Source organism: Carcharodon carcharias, chromosome 18, assembly GCF_017639515.1.
Source record: "Carcharodon carcharias isolate sCarCar2 chromosome 18, sCarCar2.pri, whole genome shotgun sequence".
Lineage (NCBI taxonomy): Eukaryota > Metazoa > Chordata > Chondrichthyes > Lamniformes > Lamnidae > Carcharodon > Carcharodon carcharias.
This window is the reverse complement of record NC_054484.1, coordinates 41086715-41101911: the sequence shown is the minus strand read 5'-3', so window position 1 is coordinate 41101911 and position 15197 is coordinate 41086715. Positions and strand designations below refer to the sequence as shown.

Below are 15197 nucleotides of genomic sequence, written 5' to 3'. Positions count from 1 at the left end.
GGTAATTTGATAAGGTGGATTCAAAACTGGCTTAGTTGTAGGAGGCAGAGGGTGATGATAGAAAGATGCTTTAGTGACTGGAAGCCAGTGTCCATTGGTGTACCACAGGGATCTGTGCTGGGTCCCCTATTATTTGTCATTTATATAAATGACATAGATGACGATGTGGGGGGTAGGATTAGTATGTTTGCGGATGACACAAAGATTGGCCGGGTGGTTAACAGTGTGGTTGAGTGTCTTGGGCTACAGGAAGCTATAGATGGGATGGTCAAATGGGCAGATGAGTGGCAGATGGAATTTAACCATGAAAAGTGAGAGGTGATACACTTTGGAAGGAGTAATTTGACAAGGATGTATTCATTGAACGGCATGGCACTAGGAAGTTTTGAGAAACAAAGGGACCTTGGCATGTGTGTCCAAAGATCTCTGAAGGCAGAGGGGCATGTTAGTGAGGTGGTGAAAAAGGCATATGGGACATTTGCCTTTATCAATCGAGGCATAGATTACAAAAATAGGGAGGTCATGTTGGAGTTGTATAGAAACTTAGTGAGGCCAAAGGTGGAGTACTGTGTGCAGTTCTGGTCACCACATTATAGGAAGGATGTGATTGCAATGGAGGGAGTACAGAGGAGATTCACCAGGACTTTGCCTGGGATGAAACATTTAAGTTAAGAAGAAAGGTTGGATAGACTTGGGTTGTTTTCATTGGAGCACTGAAGACTGAGGGGTGACCTGATCGAGGTGTACAAGATTAAGAGGGGCGTGGACAGGGTGGGTAGGGAGCAGCTGTTCCCCTTAGTTGAAAGCTAAGTCATAAGGGGGCATAAGTTCAAGGTGAGGGGCAGGTTTAGGGGGTATATGAGGAAAAACTTTTTTACCCAGAGGGTGGTGACGATCTGGAATGCACTGCCTGAGAGGGTGGTGGAGGCAGATTACCTCACATCCTTTAAAAAGTACCAGGATGAGCACTTGGCATGTCATAACATTAAAGGCTAGGGGCCAAGTGCTGGTAAATGGGAGTAGGTAGGAAGGTCAGGTGTTTCTTACATGTGGGTGCAGACTCGATGGGTCGAAGGGCCTCTTCTGCACTGTGATTCTGAAGGTGGTTGCAAATGTTTCAGCCTTGTCTTTTACACTGGCATACTGGTCTTGCCCATCATTGAGGATGGGATTGTTTATGGAGTCTCCTCTTCTGGTTGGTTGTTTAATTGCCCACCACTATTTACGACTGGTTATGGCTGGACTGCAGATCAGATCTGTTGGTTGTGGGATTGCTTAGCTCTGGCTGTAACATGCTGCTTTCGCTGGAAACACAAGCAAGCAGGTTCTGCAAGGGCAGCAGAATTACTGCCACATCATTCTTTGAGTGCTCCATTATTACAGCCTAAGCCACAAGCCCGAATCTCTTGACACTAAGAAAGCATTGCAAGATCACATGTGAAAACGTTTGAGGCAAAACTGGTAACCATAAGACATTTTAGTGGTAGAAAATAATAAGTGAACAAATTGAAATGAACAATTAAATATTTGGTAATTCAATGTGTATATGGAATACTTCAGTAGAAGCTTCATGTTTTCTTTCTTATTTGGTTATTCAAATTTGCAAACATTGTCCTTGAAAGGATATTGTGGAGTTAGATAATGGTTATATGAGACCAAGAGATAATCAAAGCTTTTTTGTGTTTGAATGTGCAACGCACAATTCCTAGTTTAAAAGTTGATGATTTCTTGCCTAATGGCTCATGCTGCTGGCATGCTACCATGGGGATGTAATTTCCCCATACTTCACCTTTCCCTTATGCAGCTTGTTGACCCAATCCCTTTGAAACAGTCAAATTATGGATGATGCAACTAAGTACTATAATTCTTAGACCCTTTGCTGAACTGCGCTGAGAAGCTTTCCCAATGTATTCAGGCAACTAAAATGGGATTTGAGAATATAATGTTGCTCAATGGCAAACAAAATCCAACATGTGTAAAACCGTCTGCCAGTACACTATCAGCCATCTTAAGTTACTGTTCAAGGTGAATTTTTCCCTCAGTATATTTCATAATACAACTGTTCTAATGTTCATCAATATTCATCCAGCCTGACCAAATTTATGCAGTAGGTCATATGAAATTACTATTTTCCTCCATTAATGAGCTTCAACTCCTCACTCTCAGTCTGGAAAAAAAGGCCTTTATGTAAACAATTTTTAAACCTAAAGTAATTTTCTTTTATTCTTGAAATGGGATTTGGACATTGCTGACAAGGCCAGCATCTGGAGTCACATGTAGGCCAGATCAGGTAAATTCATTAGAATTCCCTCCCTAAACTACAATGAACCAGACGAGTTTTTACAAAATTGCCATGCTGGGATTTGAACCCAAGTTCCCCAGGCAATAGCTTGGGCCTCTGGATTGCTAATCCAGTAACATTACCACTACACCACCTTGTGCCCATAAAACTACAAACCTTTGGACACTAAACTAGGGTCAAAGTAAATAAATGTACTCTTTCCACTATGATGAAATAGAAAAGGTTTCACTATCTTTAGAATCGAGCCAAAGTGAATTTTGGTGACAGTATTCCAACTCAAGCAGAAGTCTCATCTGTTTAATTAGTATGCACAGATTGTGAGGCAATCTGAGCAATTAATCATCCTGGTTTCTTCCACCATAACTATAAACCTGGGAATCTCTAACCCATAGCAATTTCCATGGATGTTCATATAAATGGCAGTTATTTCTTACATAGGAATTTTAATTACTTACTTGATACTTGGCAATGGTACCGAAAACCACACGGGATCATGCCTGATCCAGGGAGAAGGGTAAAGAACCACAGAACGGTTACAGCGCAGGAGGAGGAGGAGAAGAAAACAAATAATAAGTAACTTTAAGAGTTTGTATAATAGACAACACAGATTTGTACTCTTAAGTTTTGCAAACCATTTGAGGAACAATGTTAGCCATGACAAGACCAGCAGGAGCACTGGTATGTCATGGGTGGTTTTATGCCAAAAATTTTACTTCGATTTCAATAAGGATAGGTTTTACTTGCCGGCTAAGAAAATCAACTTTGCATTGTTGTACGGCCCATATAAAAATAAACACTCATTGAGACTGCTGGCTTCATTTCTCATTAAAATATTACATAAAGGAATCAATTCTTCACAGTACAAAAATATATAGAAGTTAATTGTGGAAAAAAAAACTCTTACAATTGTCTGAACCTACTGATCACAAACAAACCACTATATTTCAAAACGGATTTAAAACCTGTAACGTTACCCACATCTAATCAATGCATATGCAAACCTGTAATCCTAAAAGGCATTTTACCCAGACAATAAAATAATATGGCAATTAAATCAATTGCAGTAGAAACACATATGATGGAGGTCATAACTGCCAAAAATAACCCTCTTCAACAGTCCGATACTCAAACGAAGAGCAATCTGCTGAAGAACGGCAAGCAGCCACATGATTTAGTTTTAAATGCAACTTCACGGTTGCCATGGTTGAGCAATAAATTCATTTACATGGAGATTTTCTTCCAAGTCCCTGTCAGGGGATGATGCCTGCTACGCCGCGTATAATAAAAGCAAACATATTTCTTGCAATATACAGAGAAAAGCTCCCTATACATCAGCAACTTTACCAAGTTAGGAAGAAATATATTCTTTATCAATTGTCCACCATAGCTTGAAGTTGTCCAATGCATTTTTCATCCTGCACGAGGAAAGCATTATTATGTAATACAATTTTCATAAAATAGATGTTTCTTTTATATGTAAAAAAAGCCCATGCAAGTCATTAAGTAGCTTTGTGCACTTTTCTGGCCACTTAATTACAACATTCAGTACATGTCATTTCTAGTAATCCAGGTGTTTGGAAACTGCATGAACATTAATGTCAACAGAAAATGCTAGAAATAGTCAGGTCAATCAGTATATGTGGAGAGAGAGAGAGAGAGAGTTAGTGTTTCAGAGATCTGTGGCCTCTGATCAGTTCTGATGAAAGGTCAGAGGCCTGAAATATCAACTCTGTTTCTCACTCCACTGATGCTGCCATATGAGTATTTCCAGCATTTTTTTAATTTCAGATTTCCAGCATCCACAATGTTTTACTTTTGGACATTAGTATTATTGGTCACAGAATTGCCATGGACTAATACCAATCAAACAGTGGATTACTGACCCACTCCTCAGCCTCCATATATAGCATCCATCTACCCACAGCCAACTCCTTTATTTCTGATCCTAACCTACAAGACTCAGTCATTGAGCACCTTATTTCTTTGTCTCACTCTTCCTAATGCATCTTTTCTGGAGAGAGCGCAGGATCCCATCCTATGCATTCGGAGACAGGGGCAATTGTGGGCAAGTGCTCTGCTTCCTGCCGAAGTCAAAATCTAGGTCCAGTCCTTCCTTCCAAGACTTAATTAAGCAGTTTTAATATTTGTGGTGTTTTCACACACTTACGGTGACATCATTCAATGAGACAGAGCTGCTTAGCAGTAATATACCCTCAGCTTCATAAGCAACACTGCTGGAAATTCACTTCTTACTTCTGATTTATAAATAAAACCTTATGCAATGTTATACTGCCCAGCAAAATGCAACATTTCCTTCCTCTCTTTCATCACCTAAAACTATCTACAACAGTACTTGGCAGGACAGAATTAGGGTATAAATGGGAAATAAAACAGGTATACAAATCCCAATAATGGTGTGGCCATTTTGGTAAAGAGGAATCCATTATAAACTGCACCCATTCCAAACTGTTGCAGAGAACAACCCTACATCTCCCATATTCCATTTATACAGAACAAAATGGATAAATACCTGGATCTATGAAGCAATGAAATTCATCAATGATGCCATTCTTCAATGAATATTTAACACAAGCCATTTCACACGGAAGGAAGCGTTGTTCACAGCTTGGGGGAAGATCTGCCAGGCTCAAAAAACTGACAAAATGGAAAACCTCATCACAAACGCCTTTGGAAGAAGGAAAAATATTTGTGATTTTCACCATTATCTGTATAACAATTAAGCTAAATTCAATTATTTTACAATGACATATCGCTTGGAAAGCCAAGACACAAAAAGAGAGTATATAAAAACTTTCAATAATCAGTCACAATGGTAAAACATATTTCAACAAAAACTGATTCAAATACACAGATGAACAAAGATAATTCAATGCCAATGTTCTTTTTGGGGAAAAAGACTTAACCCATGTATTTTTGTGACTATGAATTAATTGAGGCAACCAGTTTAAACTCATACAAAAGTTACAACTGCCACTGAGGCATCATGAAAAAAAGCTTACCTTCCTAGGATCATCATAAACATAATCAGCCAACAGTAAACTTGCCCCACTACCATTTTTCTCACATCACAATAAATGTTCAATGTTTTCTACTTGCTACAAGTGGCATCTGTAATGTCAATTGTACCAAGTTTGATAATTTTGAAAGAAATGTTAAAGTCTGCCTATGTATGTTTTTTTGTTAAATATGTTAACTTTAACAAAATAATATTTGAAACAACCTATTTTTATGCACCAACCCTACCATCTATGGATTCAAAGCTTATGCTCCGAACTTAATCCTTCATAACTCTTTCCTCTTCCATTGAATAAGGTTTTTTTTGCTTTCCACTATACAGCACTCCACCCAGGGCCCGAAGGCCTTGCTTATATTGCAAACATACGCAGTTCTCCAAGTACAATCTGATGAGTGTATTCTGCGGCTTCCATATGATTTTTAGCGAACTAAACTCAACTGATTTTAGAGTATAAATCAGCATCATGTTCAATTTGTCTATTTTTGCCTCATATTGTTAGTCACTAAGTGATGCATCAGCTGAATCCAAGTTCTCTCTCAACATCCCCTTTGCAAATTCTAGCTCCCCATGTAGTATCTTCCACATACCTCCTATTTTCTCCCCTCTAGCCAGTTATTAACCCACATCCATTTCTTAACCTTACTATTCTTGTAACAAAAAAGGTTCATCATGCAACATTTTATCAAAGGCTTTATGGAAGTTATTCACTTGTTTCTTTCCTTTCCCCCGATCAATTTTGGATGTCACCCCATCGAGAAATATATATATCCAGGAGGTTGTTCAGACCAAGATCTACCTCTTCTTAAGTGCTGATGGTTGTCACCTGTTAAGATTATTTTGATACACTGCAGATGCAATTTATTGCTGAATGACTGAACGAATTATCCAATTATTGAAGTCAAGCTTATGGCCCTGAGGCAATCATCGCTCGCTATTAATCCGTAAAACTGACAACAATTTCTAGAATCCACACATGCACAGTTAGATGCAGAAATCAGGAAGTTGCTGTAAGTGATTCTCTACACCAACCTCTCCCCCCCACCCCACAAATGTGCGCACTTCACAAATGGAATCAATTAGAGATCACTGATTTGTTGTGGACTTCAACAATTTATCAACGTTTCTTGCTGTAGGGTTAAATAAAAAGTTAAGCCTTGTTCAATCATGCATAGCTGTGTAGTATGTCATAATTAATGTCCAACAACCTCTTTGGCCCCGAAGAAACAAATTTTACAAGCGTAGAGTCTAATTTCCTCAGAAGATAAAATTGCAGATTTGAAAAAAAGTAGTTTGTACTCTGATATTTACATTTCTCCCTTAAATCCTGTATATGCTGCAAAATTTCACTTCCAGTAAAATTATTTAAATGATGAAATTATAGATATGAAATAAAATGATCAAAGGACATAAAATAGTAAAATATTTTAAAGGCACTGATGGCTGGGATTGGAATAAGTCCATTAAGGGACGGGCAGGATAATACTAGAGCTAACGATAGACAGGTGGCAGAAATATTAAATAATTATTTCGCTTTGGTATTTACCAAGTTGACAGAACAGATAGGCACTGAATGATGAGATGGGTAATGTGGTAAGTGCATTTAAAATAACAAAAAATGTATTAAATAAATTAATCAAACTCAAAAGAGGATAAATCCCCACGTCAGGATAGATTACATCCATGCATTTATAAAAAAGAGTGCAGGAGAGAGATAAAAGAAGCAATAGTCCACATATTTGATACATTAGAAAAAGTGTAGTGCCAGAGGATTGGCAGATAGCTAACATAATATCTATATTTAAGAAGGGGCACAGAACACGTCCAGGGAATTATAGACTAGTTAGTTTAACATCAGTGGTAGGACAAATAAAGAAATTCCTATTAAAGTCAAGAATAGAAGAACGCCTTGAAATGATGAATATAGTGAATAGTCAGCATAGACTTCAAAAGGGAAAATCTAGTTTGACCAACCTTAATGAATGTTTTTGAGGTGAGGACAGAGTAGATAACGATAATGCAGATGTAATTTATCTGGATTTTCAAAAGGCCTTCAATGAGGTGCCCATAGTAGACTAATAAGGTCAGACAATATGTAGTTAGAAGACAAGTGACAGAATGGATCGCTAGCTGGCTTCAAGGCAAAAAGCAAAGAGTGGCAGTAAAGGGTAGCTATTAACAGTGGTGGAGGGTAGGTAGTTGTATTCAATAACAATCACTGCTGGGATCACTTCTGTTTACAATTTGCATTAACAATTTGAACTTTGGAATCAAAGTATAATTACTAAATTTGCCGGTGCCATTGAACTGCAGGGGTATAGTCAATACTGAACAGAACTGCAACAAACTGCATGAAGGCATTAATAAGCTGGCAGAATGGGCAAATAATTGGCAAATGACGTTTGACATAGTTAAATATGAGATAGTACATTTTGATAGGAAGAATAGGGAGATCACTTATTTCTTGGAAGGTGCAAACTTAGGCGAGGTAGAAGAACAAAAGGATCTTGGAATAGAAATATACCAATCACCAAAAGTTGCACCATAGATTAACAAGGCCATTAAAAAAGCAAACCATGCACTAGGGTTTACATGTAAAGGGATAAAATTGAAAAGTAAGGTCTTATGTCAAATATGCATTAAATGTAGTAGAATGCATGCAATTCTAATCTCCATATTATAAAAATGAGCTAGAAGTACTAGAGAGGGTGAAGACAAAACTTACAAGGATGATACCAGAAATACGTGGGTATATATTTCAAGAGAGAACGAACAGGCTGGGTCTCCTTTTTCTTGAAAAAAGGCTGAGGGGGCGGGCTAATAGAGGTCTTTAAAATTATGAAAAGTTTTGGATAGAGTGGATACAAAAAGAATGTTTCCTCTTGTCGGGAACAGCATAACTAGAGGCCATCAATATAAGATAGTCACAAAGAAATCCAAAAGGGAATTCAGAAGAAACTTCCTTACCCTGAAAATGTGGTGAAAATGTGGAACTCGCTACCACAGGGAGTGACAGAAGCGAATGGTATAGATGGAAAAGCTAGACAAGCATATAAGGGAGAATGGAATAGAGGGCAATGCTAAGGGGATTTAGATGAGGAAAAATGGAAGGGGCCTTGAGTGGGCATAAATGCTGGCATGAACTCGTTGGGCCAAATGGCCTGTTTATGTGCCATGTATCCTATGAAATCGTATGAGTTATAATCCCTCCTTTTTATTTCCTGCTTTTCTGTCTGAGAATTCTGTAATCTGACTGACCAATCAGCCTGCCTGCCTTGTCACCGGACATCATAAGATTGTTATGACTGGGATGGGAGGAGTGCACAAATTATCAAGTCCTATTACTCCACAAGCCGTACCATTAATTTTAATGTTTAATTTTCTCACCGAAACGGCCAAATGTGTACCTATACCTCTAATACCCAGAAGAGACTGACCAGGCTTCTTTCAAAAACTCAGAATGATTAATTTATTTTAAAACAAAACACAAGTTGCAAGTGCTGGTTAACACACAATTATCATCGGGAAGTATGACTATTTCGTCCGAAAGAATTCCCCATACAGTCTCTCTGCAGAGATGGGCTTTGGAGGATGGCTGTTATAAAATAAAGCATAAAGTCCGCAGGGTCTCGACGCTGTCGACCAGAGCTCTCTCGTGCTGGTCCCGGTGGATGCCTGGGAATTCTCACCTCTAGTCTTAGATTTGCGGGTCCAAATGCAGATTAGTTAGACTCAGATGAGGGTTCTCTGGCTGCAGGTTGATAGCCACACACAATTTTAGTAAGGTAGAGAGGGGAGCCAGTCAAGGTAGCCTTCTTTCCTCAGCTTGTTCTCCAACAAGACTGCCTTCAAAGCAAGCAGGTTCACAACTTAAGTTTTTTTACTCTCTCCATGTGATTGTCTTTTTGTCTCCCAGCTTTCCATGAACAAAAGTGCTTTACAGTTCAACACAAACAAACAACTCCTTCTCAAGTACCATATAGGTCAGGTGATTTCTTGGAAGAGGCCTGCTTGTTCACAGTTCCAAGGTGAACTTATGGCCTTTTTAAAAAAGTACCAGATTAGCATCCACATGTCTAGGTCATGCCAAATCCTTCCATTTTATAAAAGAAAACTCCAATCTTGAGAGATATGATTCTAACAAGATTCCCTATTAAAAGTACCTAATATAAAGTGATGTTGAAAAAGAGAATATGTGTGTTCTAGAACCAGATAAAATTTTGTGGGCAGCTTTTCTTCCCCAAGGGCAGTGGTGACCAACATTCCTTCGCCGCTGACCTCAATATTCAGGTCATAATCTCTGTCATTACCATGTATGGCTCAGTTGCCCTTTTGGAACCCACATAACAATTAGGAGGGGGCCATTCGGCCCCTCGAGCCTGCTCCACCATTCAATAAGATCATGGCTGATCAGATTGTGGCCTCAACTCCATATTCCGCCTACTGCCAATAAATTGACTTAAGAGACTCAACGGTTATCTACCTCTGCTTTTAAAATATTAGCTCACCCTGCTTCCACCACTCTCCAGGGAAGAGAGTTCCAAAGATTCATGACCCTCAGAAAAAAATTCTTCTCATCTCCGTCTTAAGTGGGAGACTCCTTATTTTTTTAAATTGAGTCCCCCATTTCAAGTGAATAATGGAACTGCAATTGTCTATTTAGTGCGTGGAAATCAATGTGCTTTGTAAATCTCTTCCCTTGTCTCTCTGAACACAATTACTGGACCCCAAGTGCTGCTCCTGTTGAGGTCAGCCAGCTCAGTAATATTCATACCACGAAAGTGGCTGGCAATGAAAATCTTCAATGAGAGAGTAACCACCTCTCTTTCATATTTAATTGTCAAATCCCTCACCATCAATATTTTTAGAGACACCACTGACCAGAAACATAACTGGTCCAGCCATATAAAAACTATGGCTGCAAGGGCAGGTTAGAAGCTGGGAATTCTGTGGCAAGTTACTAATCTTTCTGACTCCCCAAAGCCTGTCTACCATCTACAAGGCACAAGTCATGAATGTCATGGATACACTGCATTTGCTTGGATGAGGGCGGCTCCAGCAACTCTTCTTGAGCTTCTTGCTCAACACCATCAAGGACAAGGCAGCCCGCTTGACTGGCCCACCACCATGGGCACACTGTGGGTGTACCTGTACTACATAGACGACAACGGTTCAAGGAGGCACTTTTTCACAGGTAATTAGGGATGGACAATTAATATGAAAATATGAACATGGAGCAGGAGTAGGTCATTCAGCCCCTCGAGTCTGAGTTAATAAGGTCATGGCTAATCTGATGGTAACCTCAAATCTGTTTCCCGCCTACCCACAATAACCTAATATCCCCTTGTTTATCAAGAATCTATCCACCTCTGCCTTAAAAATATTCAAAGACTCTTATTCCACTGCCTTTTCAAGAAGACAGTTCCGAAGACTCATGACCCACTGGGAAAAATTTTCACCTCATCTCTGTTTTAAATGGGTGACCCCTTATTTTTAAACAGCAACCCCTAGTTCTAGATTGTCCCACAAGAAGAAACGTTCTCCCCACATCCACCCTGTCAAAAACCCTCAGGATCTTGTATGTTTCAATCAAATCACCTTTTACTCTTCTAAACTCCAGCGGATACAAGCCTAGCCTGTCCAACTTTTCCTCAAAAGACAACCCACCCAATCCAGGTATTATTCTGGTAAACCTTCTCTGAACTGCTTCCAGCGCATTTACATAAGGTGACCAACACTGTACATAGTGCTCCAGATGTGGTCTCACTAGTGCTCTAACTGAAGAATAACCTCCCTGTATTTGTATTCAATTACCCTCGCAACAAATGATAACATTCTATTAGCTTTACTAATTACTTGCAGTACCTGCACACTAGCCTTTTGCGATTCATGCACGAGGACACCCAAGTCCCTATGCATTTAAGAGCTCTGCAATCTCACCATTTATATATGCTTCTCTTTTATTCTTCCTGCCAAAATGGACAATTTCACATTTTCCCTCATTATACTCCATTTGCCAGATCTTCGCCCACTCGCTTAACCTATCTATATCTTTTTGTAGCCTCCTCATGTCCTCTTCACAACTTACTTTCCTACCTATCTTTGTGTCATCAGTAAATTTGGCAACCATCCCATCCATCCCTTCATTCAAGTCATTTATATAAATTGTAAATAGTTGAGGTCCCAGCCCTGATCCCTGAGGCACACCACTCGGTGCATCGTGCCAACCTGAAAAAGACACATTTACGCCCACTCTCTGCTTCCTGTTAATCAGCCAATCTTCTATCCATGCCAATATGTTACTCCCTTTCCCATGAGCTTTTATTTTCCGCAACAACCTTTGATGTGGCACTTTATCAAATGCCTTCTGGAAATCTAAGTACAGTATATCCACCAGTTCCCTTTTATCCACAGCAAGTTACTTCCTCAAAGAACTCCAATAAATTGGTTAAACATGATCCCCCTCTCACAAAATCATGTTGACTCTGCCTGATGACCTTGAACTTATTCAAGTGCCCTGCTATAGGTTCTTTAATAATAACATAACATTTTCCCTACTACAGATGTTAAGCTAACTGGCCTGTCGTTTCCTGCTTTCTGTCTCCTTCTCATTTTGAATAATGGAGTTACATTTGGTATCTTCCAATCTAATGGGGCCTTCCCCAAGTCCAGGCAGTTTCATACAATCACAGAATCTCACAGTGTGTAGGAGGCCCTTCAGCCCATCGAGTCTGCACCGATACGTGAGAAACACCTGACCTATCTAATCCCATTTACCAGCACTTGGCACATAGCCTTGAATGTTATGACATGCCAAATGCTCATCCTGGTACTTTTTAAAGGACATGAGGGAACCTGCCTCCACCACCCTCCAGGCTGCACATTCCAGACTGTCACCACCCTCTGGGTAAAAATGTTTTTCCTCACATCCCCGCCAAACCTCCTGCCCCTCACCTTGAACTTATGTCCCCTCGTGACTGACCCTTCAACTAAGGGGAACAACTGTTCCCTATCCATCCTGTCCATGCCCCTCATAATTTTGTACACCTCGATCAGGTCACCCCTCAGTCTTCTCTGCTCCAACGAAGACAACCCCAAGTCTATCCAACCTCTCTTCTTAACTTAAATGCTTCACCCCAGGCAATATCCTGGTGAATCTCCTCTGCACCCTCTCCAGTGTAATCACATCCTTCCTATAATGTGGCGACCAGAACTGCACACAGTACTCCAGCTGTGGCCTCACTAAAGTTCTATACAATTCCAACATGACCTCCATACTTTTGTAATCTATGCCTCGATTGATAAAGGCAAATGTCCCATATGCCTTTTTCATCACCCCACTAACATGCCCCTCTGCCTTCAGAGATCTATGGACACACATGCCAAGGTCCCTTTGTTTCTCAGAACTTCCTAGTGTTATACTGTTCATTGGATACTTCCTTGTCAAATTACTCTTTCCAAAATGTATCACCTCACACTTTTCAGGGTTAAATTCCATCTGCCCATTTGACCATCCTGTCTACATCTTCCTGTAGCCCAAGACACTCAACCTCACTTTTAACCACCCGGCCAATCTTTGTGTCATCTGCAAACTTACTAATCCCCCCCCCCAAATAGTCATCTATGACGTTTATATAAATGACGAATAATAGGGGACCCAGCACAGATCCCTATGGTGCGCCACTGGACACTGGCTTCCAGTCACCAAAGCATACTTCTGTCATCATCTCTGTCTCCTACAACTAAGCCAGTTTCGGAAAATTAAAACCAATGCATCAATTATCTCATTGGACATTAGGGATCTGGGTGTCTTAGAGGCTTCTTTGAAGACTCTAGGATGGAGTCCATCAGAACCTGGGCACAGCTCCAACAATTTACTTAGTACCACTTCTCTGGTGGTTGTAATTTTCCCGAGTTCCTCCCTACCTTCCATTTCCTGATTTATAGCTGTCTCTGGGATGTTACTTTTATCCACTATAGTGAAGACTGATGCAAAATACCTGTTCAATTAATCTGCCATCTCCGTGTTTTCCATTATCAATTATCCAGACTCATTTTCTATAGGACCAGTGCTTACTTTGTTAACTTGTTTCTTTTTAAAATATTTATAGAAACTCTTACAATCCATTTTTATATTTCTGGCCAGCTTTCTCTTGTACCCTAATTTTTTTCCTCCTTATTTATCTTTTAGTCATCCTTTGCTGTTCCTTATATTCTGTCCAATCTTCTGGCCTTCCATCTATCTTTGCACAATTATATATCTTTTTCTTTAAGTTTGATACTACCATTAACCTTTCCAGCTAATCACGGATCATATGTCCCTCCCTTGGACTTTTGCTTACTCGTTGGAATGTACCTATTCTGTGTATTCTAAAATATCCTCTTAAATATTAGCCACTGCATCTCTATTGACCTATCCCTTAACCTAATTTGCCAATTCACTTTAGCCAGCTCTGCTTTCATGCCCTCATAATTGCTCTTTTTAAGTTTAAAAACCTGGTCTCGGACCCACTCCTCTTGCCCTCAAGTTGAAGGTAAAATTCAATCATATTATGATCATTGCTACCTAGAGGTGTCTGCACTATGAGGTAATTAATTAATCCCATCTCATTGCACAATACCAGTGTTAGGGGGGAATAAAAGGGATAAAGTACAGGGATACAGTAAGAACTTATTGAAGGGAATCAATACTTAAAATATCCAAGCAGGCAAAACCTGTCTGCGTAAGCAGTTAACAGTTAAAGGCCAGGCTGGACAGAGAGAAATCTAAACCTTGCACATTCTCAGGGCTTGTGAGTATCAGCAAGGCCATATTGGACGAAGAAGAATGCAATTGCTAGATTGGGTATTTTGGGAGTCAGACTGGAGCCTTAGGCTGGAAAACAACTAAGATTGAGCCTGTTTACAGCAGATAGAGAAAGAACAGATGGTCTTAGTTTAGGTAAGAGGGAGGGTCTCTGCCTGGGTGAGAAACAAATAGGGATGTACAATGTATGTAATTGTCACCAGACTTGTCAGTTTAATGTAAACCTATATGTTGACAAGATTGAAATCTGGGAACTGTTCTTGTACGTGACCAATAATGTATAAATATGATGAACACTTGTAGTTTAGCAGAGTACTGTCTCAAGCTGTATTGAGATGTTGTTCTCCTTGCAATTGCTTGAATAAACGATCGTGACCTGTACCTGAGACTCCTGTGGTCCATTTGTCAAAGTGACCACAACACCAGCCTGCTCTGTGGTTGGCTCCAGAACATGCTGCTCTAAGAAACTATCCCGGAAACATTCTGTGAATTTCCTATCTAGGCTACCTTTGCCCACCTGACTTTTACAGTCTACATGTAGATTAAAATCTCCCACGATTATTGCCGTGCCTTTCTGACAAGCTCCCATTATTTCTTCCTTTATGCTCCCTACCATGTGATTACTATTAGGGGGCCTGTACACAACTGCTACCAGTGACTTCTTGACTTTACCACTTCTCTTCTCTACCCAAACCATTTCCACATCCTGGTTTCCTGAACTTAGATCATCCCTCTCTATTGAGCTAATACCATCATTAACTAATAGGGTCAACCCCTCTACCTTTTCCTTGCTTCTTGTCCTTCCTAAATGTCCCATAACATTTAATATTCAGATCCCAATCCATGTCCTCCTGCAGCCATGTCTCTAATGACTATCAAACTGTACTTATTTATTTCTATGTGCGCTGTCAGTTCATCTGTTTTGTTTTGAATGCTTCGTGCATTCAGATACAGAGCCTTTATATTGATCCTGTTATTCTTTTTATAACCTCTAGTCTGCTCTGTTGATTTATGGTTAGATTTGTACTCTCTATCCCTTAATGTCACAATCTGTT

General features: G+C 39.8%; 1 protein-coding gene across 1 annotated transcript in view; it reads right to left on the bottom strand.

The window, feature by feature from the left end:
- The window catches only part of LOC121290442 (protein maelstrom homolog), a 42081-nt gene that overhangs the window by 19066 nt on the left and 7818 nt on the right, over positions 1 to 15197 (bottom strand). Inside the window, exons 4-5 of the mRNA XM_041210880.1 lie at positions 4833 to 4988; positions 2758 to 2799 (exon numbers count right to left, since the gene is read on the bottom strand). Of these exons, the coding sequence (XP_041066814.1) occupies positions 2758 to 2799; positions 4833 to 4988 (198 nt within the window). The remainder of the gene's footprint in view (positions 1 to 2757; positions 2800 to 4832; positions 4989 to 15197) is intronic.